Raw genomic sequence first — 14,891 nt, forward strand, 5'->3', positions numbered from 1 at the left:
AGAATGGCGCGGTGGGGGTTCTTACTGAAGCCTGTTGAAAGGCCTAGATAAAGTGGGCCTGCAGAGAATGTTTCCTACAGTGGGTGAGGCTAGGACCAGAGGACACAGCCTCAGAATAGAGAGATGTCCATTTAGAACAGAGGTGACGAATATCTTCAGCCAGAGAGCAACGAATCAGGAATTCATTGCCACAGACCATTGTAGGGCCCAGGTCATTGAGAATATTTAAAGTGGAGGTTGATAGGTTCTTGATTCAGTCAGGACATCAAAGATTATGGGAGAAGACAGGAGAATGGGGTTGAGAGGAGCCCTCAACCTGGAATGGCAGAGCAGACCCAAAAGTCTAATTCTCCTGTGTTTTGTGTTCTGGAAAGGGTAAACTAGTCTGAAAATGGAGAGAGAGAGAGAGAGAGAGAGAGACTGTAGTATGTCGAATACTACATGTTGAATGCTGGGTAAACAACGTAGTCTTTGGGGTAACTGCAAGTCTTGCTTTGCTCACACGAGTGCTCGGTGGTGTTGATGCATTTATTTTTGTCTGGGGGGAGGGGGATTGTTGCTCGCTGCCGCTTACGCGCGGGAGGGGGGGAGTTGGGGGGGACTTTGGGGTTCTAACATTTAACTGTCGCTCTTTCTTTGGGGCATTCTTGTTTTTGTGGATGTCTGCAAAGAAAAGGCATTTCAGGATGTATATTGTCTACATTTCTCTGACATTAAATCGTACCTTTGTAAATGTGCTACTACTGAAATATATTTCTTCGCCCGCGTGCTGTTCCCATTAACCCTTCCTGTTCCACATTGGCATTGGTTTATTGTTACATGTACTGAGATAGTGAAAAGCTCGTCTTGTAGACTATTCATACAGATCACAATGCAATGAGGTAGAACAAGGTTAAAACAATAACAATCAAGTGTACAGGCTACAGGGGAAGTACAGTGCAGGTAAAGCAAGTGCAAGATTATAATGAGGTTGATTGTGAGGTCGAGAGCCCATTTTGTTGGAAAAGAGGTCCATTCAATCGAGAAGTCTGTTAACAGCAGCATAGAATCTCTCCTTGCTCCTGATGTTACGTACTTTCAGGCATTTGTATCTTCTGCTCGATGGGAGAAGAGAGAATGTTCAGGTTGGTTGGGTTCTTAATTATGCTAGTTGCTTTACTGAGGCAGAAAGAAACAGAGTCCATGGAGGTTTCTATTATGTATACTAAGCATGTGATGGCCATTCTGCTATTGAACCCTCTATCTCCTGCTGTTGTTGCAGCCCATGCACAGCCTGCCCCTTTCAGTTCCAGAGCAGCACTCTGCTTCTCTAGAACCTCTGCTTTCTCCTTTGACCTGCCTTCTATGTTTGTACCATTCCATTCTAGAATCTTCTCTTTTGAAAGCAAACAGTGTGTGCTGACTTGGATGAAGGCAGCTGTGAGTGTCAGCTGGTTCCCGTTGGCACCTTTGGGCGGCTGGGTGTGGACACAAGGGGAAGGGGGTAGGCAGGACTTGGTGGAACCAGAGAGAGGCTGCCCCCGGCGCGGTGGGATGGGGCAAGATGCTGGAGCAGCTTCAGAAGATCGACCAGCTAGGCCTGGCAGTGGACGAGGCATTTTATTCGTGGACTATCAGGAGCTGTGAGAGGCTGAGGGCCATTCCCTCTGTCCGGCTGATGTTGAAGTGTTGCCGCTGCTTGTTGGCCTTTCTGGGGAGGGTGCTGTGCTTCAGGACGCTGGTGGCTTACTGGGGCTGGGCAACCAACTGGCTCAATGAATGGGTGGCAGAGTTCGAAGCCGTAGCACAACTGGACTTGAAAATGCCGCTGGGGGTCCTGGAGATGAACAGGTAATGGACAAAGCGGCAGGGTGAAGTTTTATTGGTCAAAGAGCCGATTGCCCAGACTGAGGCAGAGGTGCCATCTTTCACTCAAACGTCCTGCAGTGCTACTTGTGAGAAGGCCAGGGATCTTAGGCCCGTAGCACCAAAACAAAATGGCTTCATTTTATAACCTCACTGTTGGTGGAACTTTGCTTTCTTTCCCCCTAACTGAGAGGAACTTTAAAAAAAATCATTTTTTAATGTAGTCAAAAACGCCAACTGAAAAATGGCAGAGACCTATTGGGAGATTACTATAAGTTTGGTCGGGGGAAGAGGGAGGGAGTTTTCTCAGAAGGTGGAACTGGGCCCTATAAGGGTCGAGAGATAGCTCAGTGAGGCCAGAAATGAGAACGGTTACTGGGGAGGATTGTCGAGTGACCCGGTTAGAGAAATGGGAAAGGGTATCAGAGAGTCAGAGGGAGAATGGAAAGTAAGGAGAAATGAATTGGCTGTGATTGAATAGGCGTGTATACTCGATGGACTGAATGGCCTAATTCTGCTCCTAAGAGCAATGGGATGTGGATGGGCTGTTGGTAAGTTAGCGGGGTGATGTTGGAGAAGGGCCAGGTGGTGCTACAAGGCCAGTGTTGTAGTGGGGAGAGCGGGTGGGGTGTTGGAGATGTTTGAATTGGAGGCAAAATGTTTTGGGGATATCTACCACCCACCCTCTCCTTTTCCCCAAGCCCTTTGCCCCTCCCGCTGCCCCCACTCCTTTGTAGCTCCTCTCCCCATCCAACCCCCCCCCTTCCTCACCGTCCTCTGTGCCGTGCGCCGCTCAGCCCTCCGCTCTGTGTCTAGGAAAAGGTACAGCTACTATCGGAGCCTGCAGGATCAGATACTGCCACTTAACTGGGACCCGAGCACCCGCCTGAAGCAGGACCTAGCCGAGGCCATGGCCCTCAGGAAGTACCGCAATCATCTCCTCGACGTGCTGGAGTGGGCCAGCCAGTCTGCTGACAAACAGAGGTACACGGTGTCTGGCTCGCAGCTGGGGCAGTTATAAAGCGACCATCCTTGCTGTTGCGGTGAGGCATCCGTTGCAAACCAACCCCCCCCCCCCCCACCCCATCACCTGCTGCCACAGCAGGATACAGGAGAGGAGACCCTCACGTCCAGCTGGTGGGCAAAGACAAAGCTCTCCCAGATGTATGTTGGGGTCATTGAAACCCAGGATGGGGGGGGGGGGGGCTCTCTGAGTCCCCTCACAATGTCTTGTCTATCCCTTGGCCCAGGCTCATGTTATACCTAAGCAACATGCACAAAATGCTGGAGCAACTCAGCAGGCCGGGCGGCATCTATGGAAAAGAGTAAACAGTTGACGTTTCGGGCTGAGACCCTTCAGCAGGACCGGGGGAGAAAAAGAGGAGAGGTGGGGGAGGGGAGGAAGAAGCACAAGGTAGCAGGTGGTAGGTGAAACTGGGAGAGGGAGGGGTGAAGTAAAGAGCTGGGAAGTTGATTGGTGAGAGAGATACGGGGCTGGAGAAGGGGGAATCTGATAGGCAAAGCCATGGAAGAAAGAAAAGGGGGAGAGGAGCTCCAGACGAGGCAATGGACAGGCAAGGAGAGAGGGAAAGGGGAATGGGAATGGTGAAGTGCCGGGGGGGTGGGGGATTTACCGGAAATTTGAGAAAATCAATGTCCATGCCATTGGGTTGGTGGCTACCCAGATGGAATATAAGGTGTTCCTCCAACCTGAGTGTGGCCTCATCACGACAGTAGAAACACGATCAGATTAAACACTATTCTGATTCCTATTCACATGCTGTTAATAGCTCTACAACAGATCATTGCCCTGTCCCAGACTGGGATGTATACAGACGGGTGGGAGTAGGTTTGGGTCTGGCTGAATGACCCTCTGCTGATGTAAAATGGGCCTGGTCGATCAATCCCCACTGGTCCTGATGCTGCATTTCTATGGAGGGACGTTGGGGAGTGTTTCTGGGGCTTTGCTGGTGTGACTGGGGAGAGGAGAGTGGCTGCTTTTACAGCGGAAACCATCAGGGACTGCTGTTTATTGCAGGATCATAATTCAGGAGGGAGAGCTGGCCCGCAACCTCCAAGCAATGGACGATCTTAAGAAGATCTGGAGACTCCTCGTCAAAGAAGAGAAGCGACTGAGTGAGGAGCTGAAGAATTACCCAATGCAGAGTTTTATACAGGAAACCTCCAGCCCAGGCTCTCTGCCCGATTAGCCTTTTGTCTCACCTCCAAGATTCTTATAAATAATAAATAAAAGCATTCAAAGAAAGATAAGTTGACAATTTGTTTTAATAGCCCAGTGGTTTCTTAGATTGCAGACAAAATGGGTTTTGGGGAGTTATTTCTGTATAGGCCTTGTTGGAAATGGTACTTCACTCAAAAAGGTAAATAAAAACGTCACACGGCAACAATAGTTAAAAGTTGTGCTTGCGGAATGCAGGTTGCATGTAACGTTCAGACGTGGCACCAAATGGAGTGCACTGCCCTGGGAAGAGATGTTCACTTCATCTGCTTTTTCAGACGGAGTTGACAGCCCAGTGTAAGATGGGTGGCAGGGCAGGGAGTATGTGTGTATGTGTTTTGTGCTCTCATTGCATCCCCAATCCGATAACTCAACTCTCAACTGGCACCAGTGACAGCAGGTCATCTACTGTGTTTCAGTGGGTGGAACCTTCCTGTGCCTGGAGCACTTGCCACTTTTCTGACAGAGCTATGCCGAGGTGAAAGGGGTTTTGAAGTGACAAGTGCTCTTATAGGCCATGTTTTTAGACTGCTTCTGCACTGCTCTACACACATGTTGAAAGTATGTTTATTATCGAAGTATATTTACAGTGTACAACCTTGAGATTCATCTTCTTGCAGGCAGTCAACAAAAGAAAGAAGCCCAATAGAACCCATCCAGAGAAAAACCCCACACGACAAGACCATCAAATAGCCAATGTGTGGGGGGAAAAAACTGAACACATCACGCGAACAATAGGAAGTCAACAAGTGGCATTAACCGCAGACTTTCCAACAGTGAATCCTCAGCTCTGTGCCATTGGCCACGGGCCACAGCTGCAGGGTCAGTTCAGCGCTGAGGCGGCCCGATCAACTCACGCAAATAGTAAAGGAAGAAGTAGTTGACAAAATGCACAAGGAACATGAACTGCGGAGTCCACAATCGCGGAATGTGTTCTGCGCTGAGGTGGGCCAATGAACATAAGAACGTAAAAAATAGGAGCATGAGTTGGCCATCTGGCCTGTTGAGCCTGCTCCGCCATTCAATAAGATCATGGCTGATCTGACCATGGACTCATCTCCACCTACCTGCCTTTTCCCCGTAACCCTTAATTCCCCTACTATGCAAAAATCTATCCAACCTTGTCTTAAATGTATTTACTGAGGTAGCCTCCACTGTTTCATTGGGCAGAGAAATCCACAGGCATCAGCTGTTTCTGAACTCGTCGGCTTGGGACCCAAGGCTTCTGCATCTTCCACCTGTGGGTAGAATCTCGAGAGACCGGTCAAACCCAGGCAGACTGTTTGTTTACCGCTCGTCCTCAACAATTTCAACCTTGCTTGATACTTTCATTGGCTCGGAGCAATGGAGCCAACCGTAGGTTCATGTTCCACCATTAGGGATCAATAGAGAATCTCAACCATGCCTCACCCTCCCACCCCCAGGAGATCGCAGCAGTGGCAGATTGTTCAATTGGTTCAAAAATATATTAAGACCATAAGACAGGAGCAGAATTAGGCCATTCAGCCCATTGAATCTGCTCTTCCATTCCATCATGGCTGATCCTGGATCCCACTCAACCCTTTCTCGCTTTATCCTTTGACGCCCTGACTGATCAGGAAACGGTCAACTTCCACTTTAAATACACCCGCAATCTGTGACAGAGCATTCCACAGATTTACTACTCTCTGGCTAAAAAATTAATCTATTTTTGTTACTTACCCACCTGCACTGCACCTCTTTAAATAATAACTTTGTTAACGCCGGCGCTTGTGATTGATGTAAATATTAACCAATAAATGAAGGGGAAATGACAATCTCTGCAGCGGCAGAACTCGAAGTCAAATATCCACCAATTAGTGCAAAGAAGGGTGCAAGATGACACATGATTGATGTAAATATTTACCAATCAGTACAAAGATGTGAAAACTTTACACAGTTGTCATGAGGTACGCACCAATAACCTTCCAGTGGCCTCCCTCCGGAGGCGGGCATTGCGCTTGAGTAAAGATGATGGCGGCGGCCGGCCGCGCCGTTGCGGCTTCAGGGAAGGTGGTGAAGCCGCTCCTGTCCCGGGACCAGAGCGAAGCCAAGCGGCGGGTGCGAGAGTTGTACCGGGCATGGTACCGAGAGGTGCCCAACACCAGTAAGGAGCGGCGGTGCAGTGTGCACGGGGGTCGGGTCAAGGTCGGCGGGCGGCCGGTTGCCTGGCTGCGAGTCCAGGGAACCGCGGCCTAGACTGCCTGGCTCTATCGCCGGGATCTGGGAATGGTTGAGGGGCGAGAATAAGACTCCGAGCCCCAATGTGGTCACTGACTACCCGGTCTTTTGGTAGGAGATGCTCCAGGGTAGGTTAATACTGGCTAGTGATGTCCTGGAATTTAAGCATAAAAATATAAGCAGGAAGCACGTCTACAAGCACAGCGAGTAATTGGAAAAGAATATTAACGGAGTACTAACACTTCCTTTAGCTTTTAGTCTCACTGGGCTTGTCAGAGGGTGGAGAGGCTTTGTAGGCAAAATGGCTGGGTAGAAATTAGATAGGTTTATGATTGGTAAAGGGGGTTAAGGTCAGAGAATTGACTTTTAAAATAAGCAAACATGACCGAATGGTGGGACAGACTCAATAGATGGGATGGCCTGAAACTGCTCCCATATCTTATGGTGTGATTTAGTGTAAATCCAGAGAGGTTATGTAGACACAGGAGACTGTGGACACTGGATTTTGGGGCAATGAACAATCTGTTGGAAGCATTCAATGAGCAGAGAGGAATTGAAGTCCTCCTTCATGATTTAGATCCAAAACATTGACAATTCCTTTCCTCCCTCAGATATTGCTCGACCCACTGACTTCTTCCAGCAGACTGTCAATCAGGAGGTTATGCTACTGTAATATAGGGTCTTGGTGATATCTTAATTCCAATAATCTCTTTGTAAAACCAAGTCTGTATTGAATGTACAATCACTGAGTTTTCTTGGGCAGAGATTTCAGAAGATTTCTAGACTCTGGGGAAGAAATTTCCTCTCATCCCAGCCCTGCATGGCAAACCTCTGGTTTTGAGTCTGGTTCTAGACAGTTCAGCTAGCAGAAGCTTCATCCCCTGTCAGACCCTAAGATTTTAGAATCTGTGGGTTAATTCTCATTGTATAGCAATGTTACTCCTATGTCTTATGGTCATTATCAGAATTGATCTTGAGGGTTATTGTACTCCTGAGCAGTATAGGAGTATACAGGTCCTCTCTAGGTTTCTGCAGGGTTTTGTTCATTTGAACCATTCATAACCTAACCGGTTCACAAATCACAAGTCGGAAATACTGCCGTGAATGGAGTTCCTACGTGGCTGAGGTTTCCCGTAGCAGCTACTGTCTGATTGTTTATCAGTATAAGCTGTGCAAAAGATGGGTGTTTGTAAGCTGAGTCGGGATGTTCCAGATGTGATCGCAGGAACATCCCATAAAGTTGGAGCAAGACATTTCTACTGCGATAAATCCTCTTCACACTCAAATTCAGTTTATTGTCATTCAACCATATACGCGTATACCACCAAATGAAACAACGTTCCTCCAAACCAAGGTGTGCAAGACAGTGGATGTCATTCACACACAATGTAATAATGCCTCAAATAAAGTAACAAATAATGTGTATATACTATGCACGTTATAAACAGTGTAATGCTTACCTGCCCATCACCTCCCTCTGATGCTCCTCCTCCTTTTCTTTCTTCCATGGCCTTCTGTCCTCTCCTATCAGACTCACCCCCCTTGTATCTCTCTCACCAATCAACTTCCCAGCTTTTTACTTCATCCCTCCCTCTTCAGGTTTCACCCATCACCTTGCGGTCCTCTCTCTCCTCCCCCCCCCCCCCCCCCCCCCCCCCCCACCTCTTCAATTTACTCTTCAGACACGAGGAACCCCGTCTCTGGAGCTGGGAGGCTGGAGAATCGCCATGTGGGCACAGGAAAAGCATGCAAACTCATCGGAGGTTGGGACTGAATCCAAGTTGCTGGAGCAGTGAGGCAGTTGCTGTGCTGCCAAACAGAGCAGGGAGCACCTGGCTTCCCTCATGTCCAACGGAAAGGCTGTAGGCTCCGGGTAACCTATCCGCCTGTGGAGTGAGTGCTGTTGGTCCCCTGCAGCGGCCTGCACTGATTGTCCACTTGCACCCCTGAGCCTCTTCTCAGAGCTGTGTGTGTGAGATTCATTGCTGCAAGAGCACAGACAGAAGGTGGGGATTTGCTAGAGCCCTGCCACTCAGAATACCACCTCAAAGTACTATCGGAAACGTATCTCCCCTCTGCGACATCAGTGCCGTCGGAAATGCATCTCCCCCTCAGAACCATAAATTGTTAGACCTACCATTTACAGCATTGATCTCATTCTTGGGGGCACATCCTGAGCACCGAGAGGTGCACACATTTTTAAATACTTAACAGCTAGCTGCAGTAGCCAGTTGTACAACCCTACTCTGCCATTCAACTGAATCATGACCTATCTGACTCGCCTCACTTTCCCTGATAACCTCGGGGCTTTCTGCACTATCGTGGAACAAATTACCATCAACGTTTTTTTCTTATCATTTTATTCTCTATCTTCAGTCATTCCAGAGCTCAAGTGCTGGAAACGTCGATGCAACTCCCTATGCTACATACTTGGCGTGCTATTTTGGTGCCAAAAGAGGGCTGCCCAGGACAATCCTTGCTGATTCAATTTGACACAAACAACGCATTTCACTGTATGTTTCAATGTACCTGTGACATATAAAACTAATTTCATCTTATCTACCTAAGCCCCCTGCAGGTGGTTATTCTGCCTCCCAGAATAGCTGAGCTTCCACTGTTTAATACTTGAAGCACAATTTATTTTGATTCCAGGGTCTGGCCAGATCCTCCTCCCAGTTGAGTGTATTTGTGCTTCCATTTCCTTTTCCACTTTATGTCAGATAATGTTGTTTCCATTAAGTTTCCTGCCTTGTTGCCCAGGATTAGGTCCAGAAGTTTCCTTTCTTCGGCTGCAGACACACAGATAGATTACATTTTCATGAAATCCTCTTCTTCCCCAGCTTCTCTTATCACACTTACACATTCCCATTTGTATTGCATCTTAATGAAGAAATGTAAAGGCCAGTTTTTGCACAGCAAGATCTCAACATCAATTATATAATCACCAAATCTGATCCAAGGTGTTGCCTGAGGAACCAGGACTTCGACCTCATCTGTTCTTTGCCCCCGTGTATCTTGCGTTCACTTGGAAAGGAAGATGATTATTGGTTTAACTTGTCACCAAATAAATGGCTGTCTCACTTCCTCATTAATCAATTTGACCAAGACCAAGGAGATGATTATGGACTTCAGGAGGAGAAAACCAGAGGTCCATGGACCAGTCCTTATTGGAATATCAGAGATGGAGAGGGTCAGTATCTTTGAACTTTTTGGTGTTATTATTTTAGAGGACCTTTCCTGTGTCCAGCATGTAAGTGCAATTATGAGGAAGAAAAGCTGTGCCTCTACTATCTTTGGAATTTGCAAAGATTTGGCATGACACCTAAATCTTTGATAAACATCTGTAGATGTGTGGTGGAGAGTATATTGACTGTTTTCATCACAGCCTGGTATGGAAACGCCAATGCTCTTGAAAGGAAAATCCTACAAAAAGTAGTGGATACAGCCTAGTCCATCACAGGTAAAAACCCTCCCACCATTGTGGACATCTACATGGAGTGTCGTTTGCAGGAAAGCAGCATCCATCATCAGGGACTCCACTACCCAGGCTGCCATTAGGAAGAAGGTACAGGAGCCTCAGGATTCACCACCAGGTTCAGGAACTGTTATTACCCGTCAGCCGTCAGGCTCTTAAAGAGGATAACCACACAACTTCACTTGCCTCATCACTGAACTGTTCTCACAACCTATAGATTCACTTTCAAGGACTCTTTATCTCATGTTCTTGATATTTATTGCTGCTTGTTATTATTACTCTCTTTTTGCATTGGCACAGTTTGTTGTCTTTTCCACTCTGGTGGAACGCTGAAGTTGGTTTGGTCTTTCATTGATTCTATTATGGGTATAATTTTATGGATTTATTGAGTATGCCTGCAAGAAAATGAATCTCAGGGTTGTACATGGTGATATATGTAATTGGGTAATAAATTTACTTTGAACTTTGAATTGTGTGCCTCAGTCCCTGGGATAGATCTTAAACTTAATGGTACAAAGATGGTTGGCAACACTGCCTGCCAAGCCTTGGCTGATGATAATTGGGATTTCTGTTGCAGTTTTCAGAGCTTTACAATGTCTCAGATCACCTCGTATCCAGTGACCTATCCTAGCAGAACTGTAACATAGTGGAACTGCAGTCCTAGCACGCTTTTCCTCCAGGCAGCCTGTGCTTGACGTCTGAAAGCACGATCCGTGTAGAGCTTCTGTGGTTAAAGGTTGTGACCGTGGGGAGTGAGAGCCAGATACTCTTTGTAAGCGAGAGGACAACCTGGTTCTGACACACTTAAACCATGGGATGATATTTTTTCTCTACAGTTGTCATGAGAACTGGTTAACCAATAACCAAGCCAGAACTGTTGCTCAATATGCTGAGTTATGATCAGCCACAAGTCCCAGAAAAAAGGATGATAAAATCTGTTCAGGTTGTGTTCGGGTAGAAAGAATCTTTTGAAAAGTCTATATTCTGACTTTGCTCAGTTGGGCCAAATGTCGTTTCTATGCCTTCTGAGAGAGTGGTAGAATCCTGCAGCGTTTGATCACTGCTTGATGTTTGGTATTGTGTCTCCTCTGCAGTACAGAAGTTCCATCTGGATATCTCAGTCAAACAAGGACGTGATAAAGTGCGGGAGATGTTTATGAGAAACGCCCATGTCACTGACCCCAGGGTTATCGACATTCTGGTGATTAAGGTACAATCTCTTTTGAGTCAGTTGAAGCTCAGCTGTTTTTAGCTTTTCACTCTGAACTATTTCTGTCCAGGTTCAGGTCAGACAAATGCTCACTCGCCTTTAGTTTTGCCTACTTCTTTACTCATTTTATGCTTAAGGTTAAAATAGTTAACAAAGCCCACAGGGATCAATGCTGAGGTGAACAGGGGGGAATTCATCATGCTGTGAACACTGCCTCTCAAAGGTCCCTTTACCTTGAGTGCCCTAATCAAATTGGTTCATTCCATAATATTAAATCCAGAATTGCCTTTTTATTTGTGCATCTGCCACATGCTGTTCCAAAAAGCATTCTTATAGACCTTCTAGAAGTTATTTATCTTGAATTTCACAGTCTACCTACATATTGAAGTACACCCATGCCCACTGTAACAATACCTTTCTTACATGCCTGTTCTACCTCTTGTTACTCTTGCAATTGTAGGAGAGGACTATGTTGAAAAATAAATGTGCTAGGTTTTCTAAAATTGACTCCTACCTTAGGCCACCAACTTATTAATCACCCCTCGTATGATACCCAAGTACAACTATATTTCTCTTCCCTCTCCCCTCTCAAATGGCTCCCTGAATCACAGGCTACCATTAGGTTGCTCATCCTTCCTGTAGACCCCGCTCTCACCCTCACGGAGTAAGAATTTCAGTCCTGTTAGACAAGCTTGAGGGCTGAGGCTCCTCCAGTTCTACCTCTTGATGTTGACCGTAGTCCAGATTTGAAGCAGTTAATCTACTGGGTATGACTGCCACCTGAATCACAGTATCCAAGTAACTCCACCCCTCCATGGTGTTTGAAGCTCAGATTCCAGGTGATCAATTTAGAGCTCGAGTTCCTCAAGTTGCAGAGATTGTAAACAGGAATTATGCTGGGGTCCACCAGCAACCTCAACTGCATCCCTGCTTTATTTAATTAGTTGTAGTTTTACTGTCAACCACATTTTCAGTAACCTTGTTTAAGTCTCAACTAGTCAGCAATTAGTCTAGTAGTTTAAAAAAGCTTCTTGCCGAAGCTTCTCAAGTCAAAGCCCTATAGCTCAGCCACTCCACTTGCACTCACCTCCCTTTCATTAGCAGTTGCTGTCCAATTAGCCAATCAGCCAACATTTTGCCGAGATTGTGAATAAATTAATATGGTTATGTGAGGCTTATTTCTTTTATATATGTGCACGCCAATAAAGTGGTAATTAAGATGATAATAAAGCAAAATCCTATAGAGACTTGTAGGATAGATTCACATATCATTAAAAGTAAAACTGTAGGTTAATAATAAACAGAAACCAAGTAGTGGGATTTATAGCTGGAGTAACAGAATTCTGAAGCAGTTAAGTTAAACTTGTATAGAAATAAAAACAGAAAGTGCAGCTCAGGCAGAATCTGTGGAAAAAGAAACAGCTGATGTTTCAGGTTGAGGGATTTCCCATCTGCACTTGATCACAGACGTTCCCCATGTCCTCCTCAAATTCTCTGGAGGTTAAACACGTTGGATTTCTAACTCCTCTCCATTCCTAAGAGAGGTTAGCAACCTAAAATGCCGACTCTGCTTCTTCCTTTGCCTGACCTAAATATTTTCGGAATTTTCTGCTGTTGTATCGGAACTTGCAAAGGACTTTTGCATTGTCCACACTTCTGATTTAGCCACAGTTCCATTTACTTAATCACCCCATCTTTGGTCGTTCATACTCCCCTAATTTCATGCCCTGTTGGTTTTTCCATTTCCAGGGTAAAATGGATCTTGAAGAAACAATTAAAGTTTGGAAGCAGAGGACACACATCATGCGTTACTTCCATGAGACAGAGACTCCTCGACCTACCGATTTCCTATCTAGATTCCTCGCGGGCCACGATGTGTAAATAATGAGGCAGTGTCTATTGTAAAATAAAGATATTCAAAAGTAATAAATCTGATGGATTTAGTCTCTTTCCCTAGAGATGTCTCATGTTGTTATTTGGACACAAATTCATTGTTTTACAGTCAGTGAGCTCTTGTATCCCCAGGTAATTTCCCATCAATCTGGGTCTGAGTCTGAGTCTGGCTTCTAAAAGGTTGGGTCACAACTTCATGGTGCTTCACACCAGAGTACCTTAGATCAACTCTTCTGTCCACTCCTAACCTCATCTTAGACCTACTGCATCTGTTGTCCCTCAAACATCTGTTTTTCTCATAAGGACATATTTCAGGAGAGCAGGACTCTGCCCTGTTAGGGTGTATTCTGGAGTGAGGGTATATGGCAGGTATTAATTTCGGTAGCAAACAATCTTCAGATTTGAATGTGGATCGTAGATTGAATTTAAAATGCAGCTCTGAACGAGCCTCCCTGGTGCTGCAGATTGGGGTTGATTACAAACTACACATGCACTTGACGTCAGCATATGCGTGAATCTAGAGTCAGTGGGGATTAACACTCATTTTGGGTGTCAGTGTGGGTATGAAGGAGGATGTGTTTGGAAACTATATGTAATTCAAAGGAAGCATTGTGGATGCATTTTAACGAGAGAATTGTCCTGCTGTTACCTTTGATCTTTAGCATGTAAAAATGCGATGTAATATTGTGTCAAGCAGACCTCCTTTTCTGAGAGTATCTCAAATAGCTGCTCATTGTGCTGAATAAACTATATCCACTGTCTCTCCAACGGTGCACTTAGCTTGCCCTACCTTCAGTTAGCCCACAGCTGATCTGATCTTTAGTGTCAACTTCACTCTCCCTTTTCACCACCATTTAGCCCCAAAATCCATCTCTGCTTTCAATATACTCAGCGACTCTATTCCCATGACTCTCAGGAGTAGAATATTCCAAGTATTCACAACCCTCCTCACCCCATTCTGAAATGGGAGACCCTTGATCTTGAAATTAAACTCTGGAGGGAAAATGCAGAGGATCAAAAGAAACTGCAGAGAGTTGTAGACTGAGCAAGGTCCATCAAAGGCACGAGCCTTCTTATCAATGGCATCCAGGACATGTCCTTTTTTTTAACCATCATGAGGAAAGAGGTACAGTAGTCTTAAGATGCATACACAATAAATTAAACACAAAATGCTGGTGGAACACAGCAGGCCAGGCAGCATCTATAGGAAGAGGTACAGTCGATGTTTTGGACCGAGACCCATGAATTCCCAGCATCTGCAGATTTCCTTGTGTTTGCATCAATACTTTAAAGACAGTTTCTCCACCATCAGATTTCTGAATGGTCCATGAACATGATCTCACTATTCCTTCTTTACACTTTTATTTCTTACTGCAACTTACCATAATTTCTTTGTCTTGCACTGTATTGCTATCACGAAACAACAAGTTTCATGACAATAATAAACCAAATTTTGATACTTGGTGGACAATTCCTTCAATCCAGGAATTAATTTTTAGCAGGTTAATTGGTCATTGTAAATTGTCCTGTGATTAGGCTAGTGTTAAATAGGTGGGTGTTGTGACTCATTGGGCAAGAAGAACCTGTTCTGCAGTGTATCTCTAAATAAATAAATTCAATGAGTCTCTTTTATTATCTTCTTAGCAGTTACATTTATCATTAAATGAGGGACCAAGACATAGATGCCACAGGGGTGCAGCAGGTAGATCTGCTACCTCTCAGAACCAGAGATCCAAACCTTCAACATTATCTGTGTGAAGCTTGCATGTTCTGTGACTGTGCAGTTCCGCCCCCACTACCACAATGTTCCAGTTTCTTCCCACATCCCAAATATGTTTAACTTGGCCCTTGTAAGTTGTCTGTGGTATGTAATGAATGGCAGAGTTGGGTAGTTGGTGAAAAGATATAATTACTGTATAAAAATGCATTGATGTAGGATCAGTGTAAATGAGTGGTTGAAGATCTGTGGAGACTTGGTGTGTTGGAAGAGCCTGTTTTGGTACCATGTGGTTCTATGGTGTTAAAGCTGC

At 45.5% G+C, this 14,891-nt stretch overlaps 1 protein-coding gene across 1 annotated transcript; it reads left to right on the forward strand.

The window, feature by feature from the left end:
- Positions 1-6,038: 6,038 nt before the first annotated feature.
- On the forward strand, positions 6,039-12,924 carry ndufa6 (NADH:ubiquinone oxidoreductase subunit A6). Its single transcript, XM_073034100.1, has 3 exons — positions 6,039-6,209; positions 10,853-10,968; positions 12,718-12,924. The coding sequence occupies exons 1-3, from the start codon at positions 6,074-6,076 to the stop codon at positions 12,847-12,849; spliced, it is 384 nt and encodes a 127-aa protein (XP_072890201.1). The 5' UTR covers positions 6,039-6,073; the 3' UTR covers positions 12,850-12,924.
- Positions 12,925-14,891: the final 1,967 nt, after the last annotated feature.

This window comes from Hemitrygon akajei, chromosome 31, assembly GCF_048418815.1.
Source record: "Hemitrygon akajei chromosome 31, sHemAka1.3, whole genome shotgun sequence".
In the NCBI taxonomy this organism is placed as follows: domain Eukaryota; kingdom Metazoa; phylum Chordata; class Chondrichthyes; order Myliobatiformes; family Dasyatidae; genus Hemitrygon; species Hemitrygon akajei.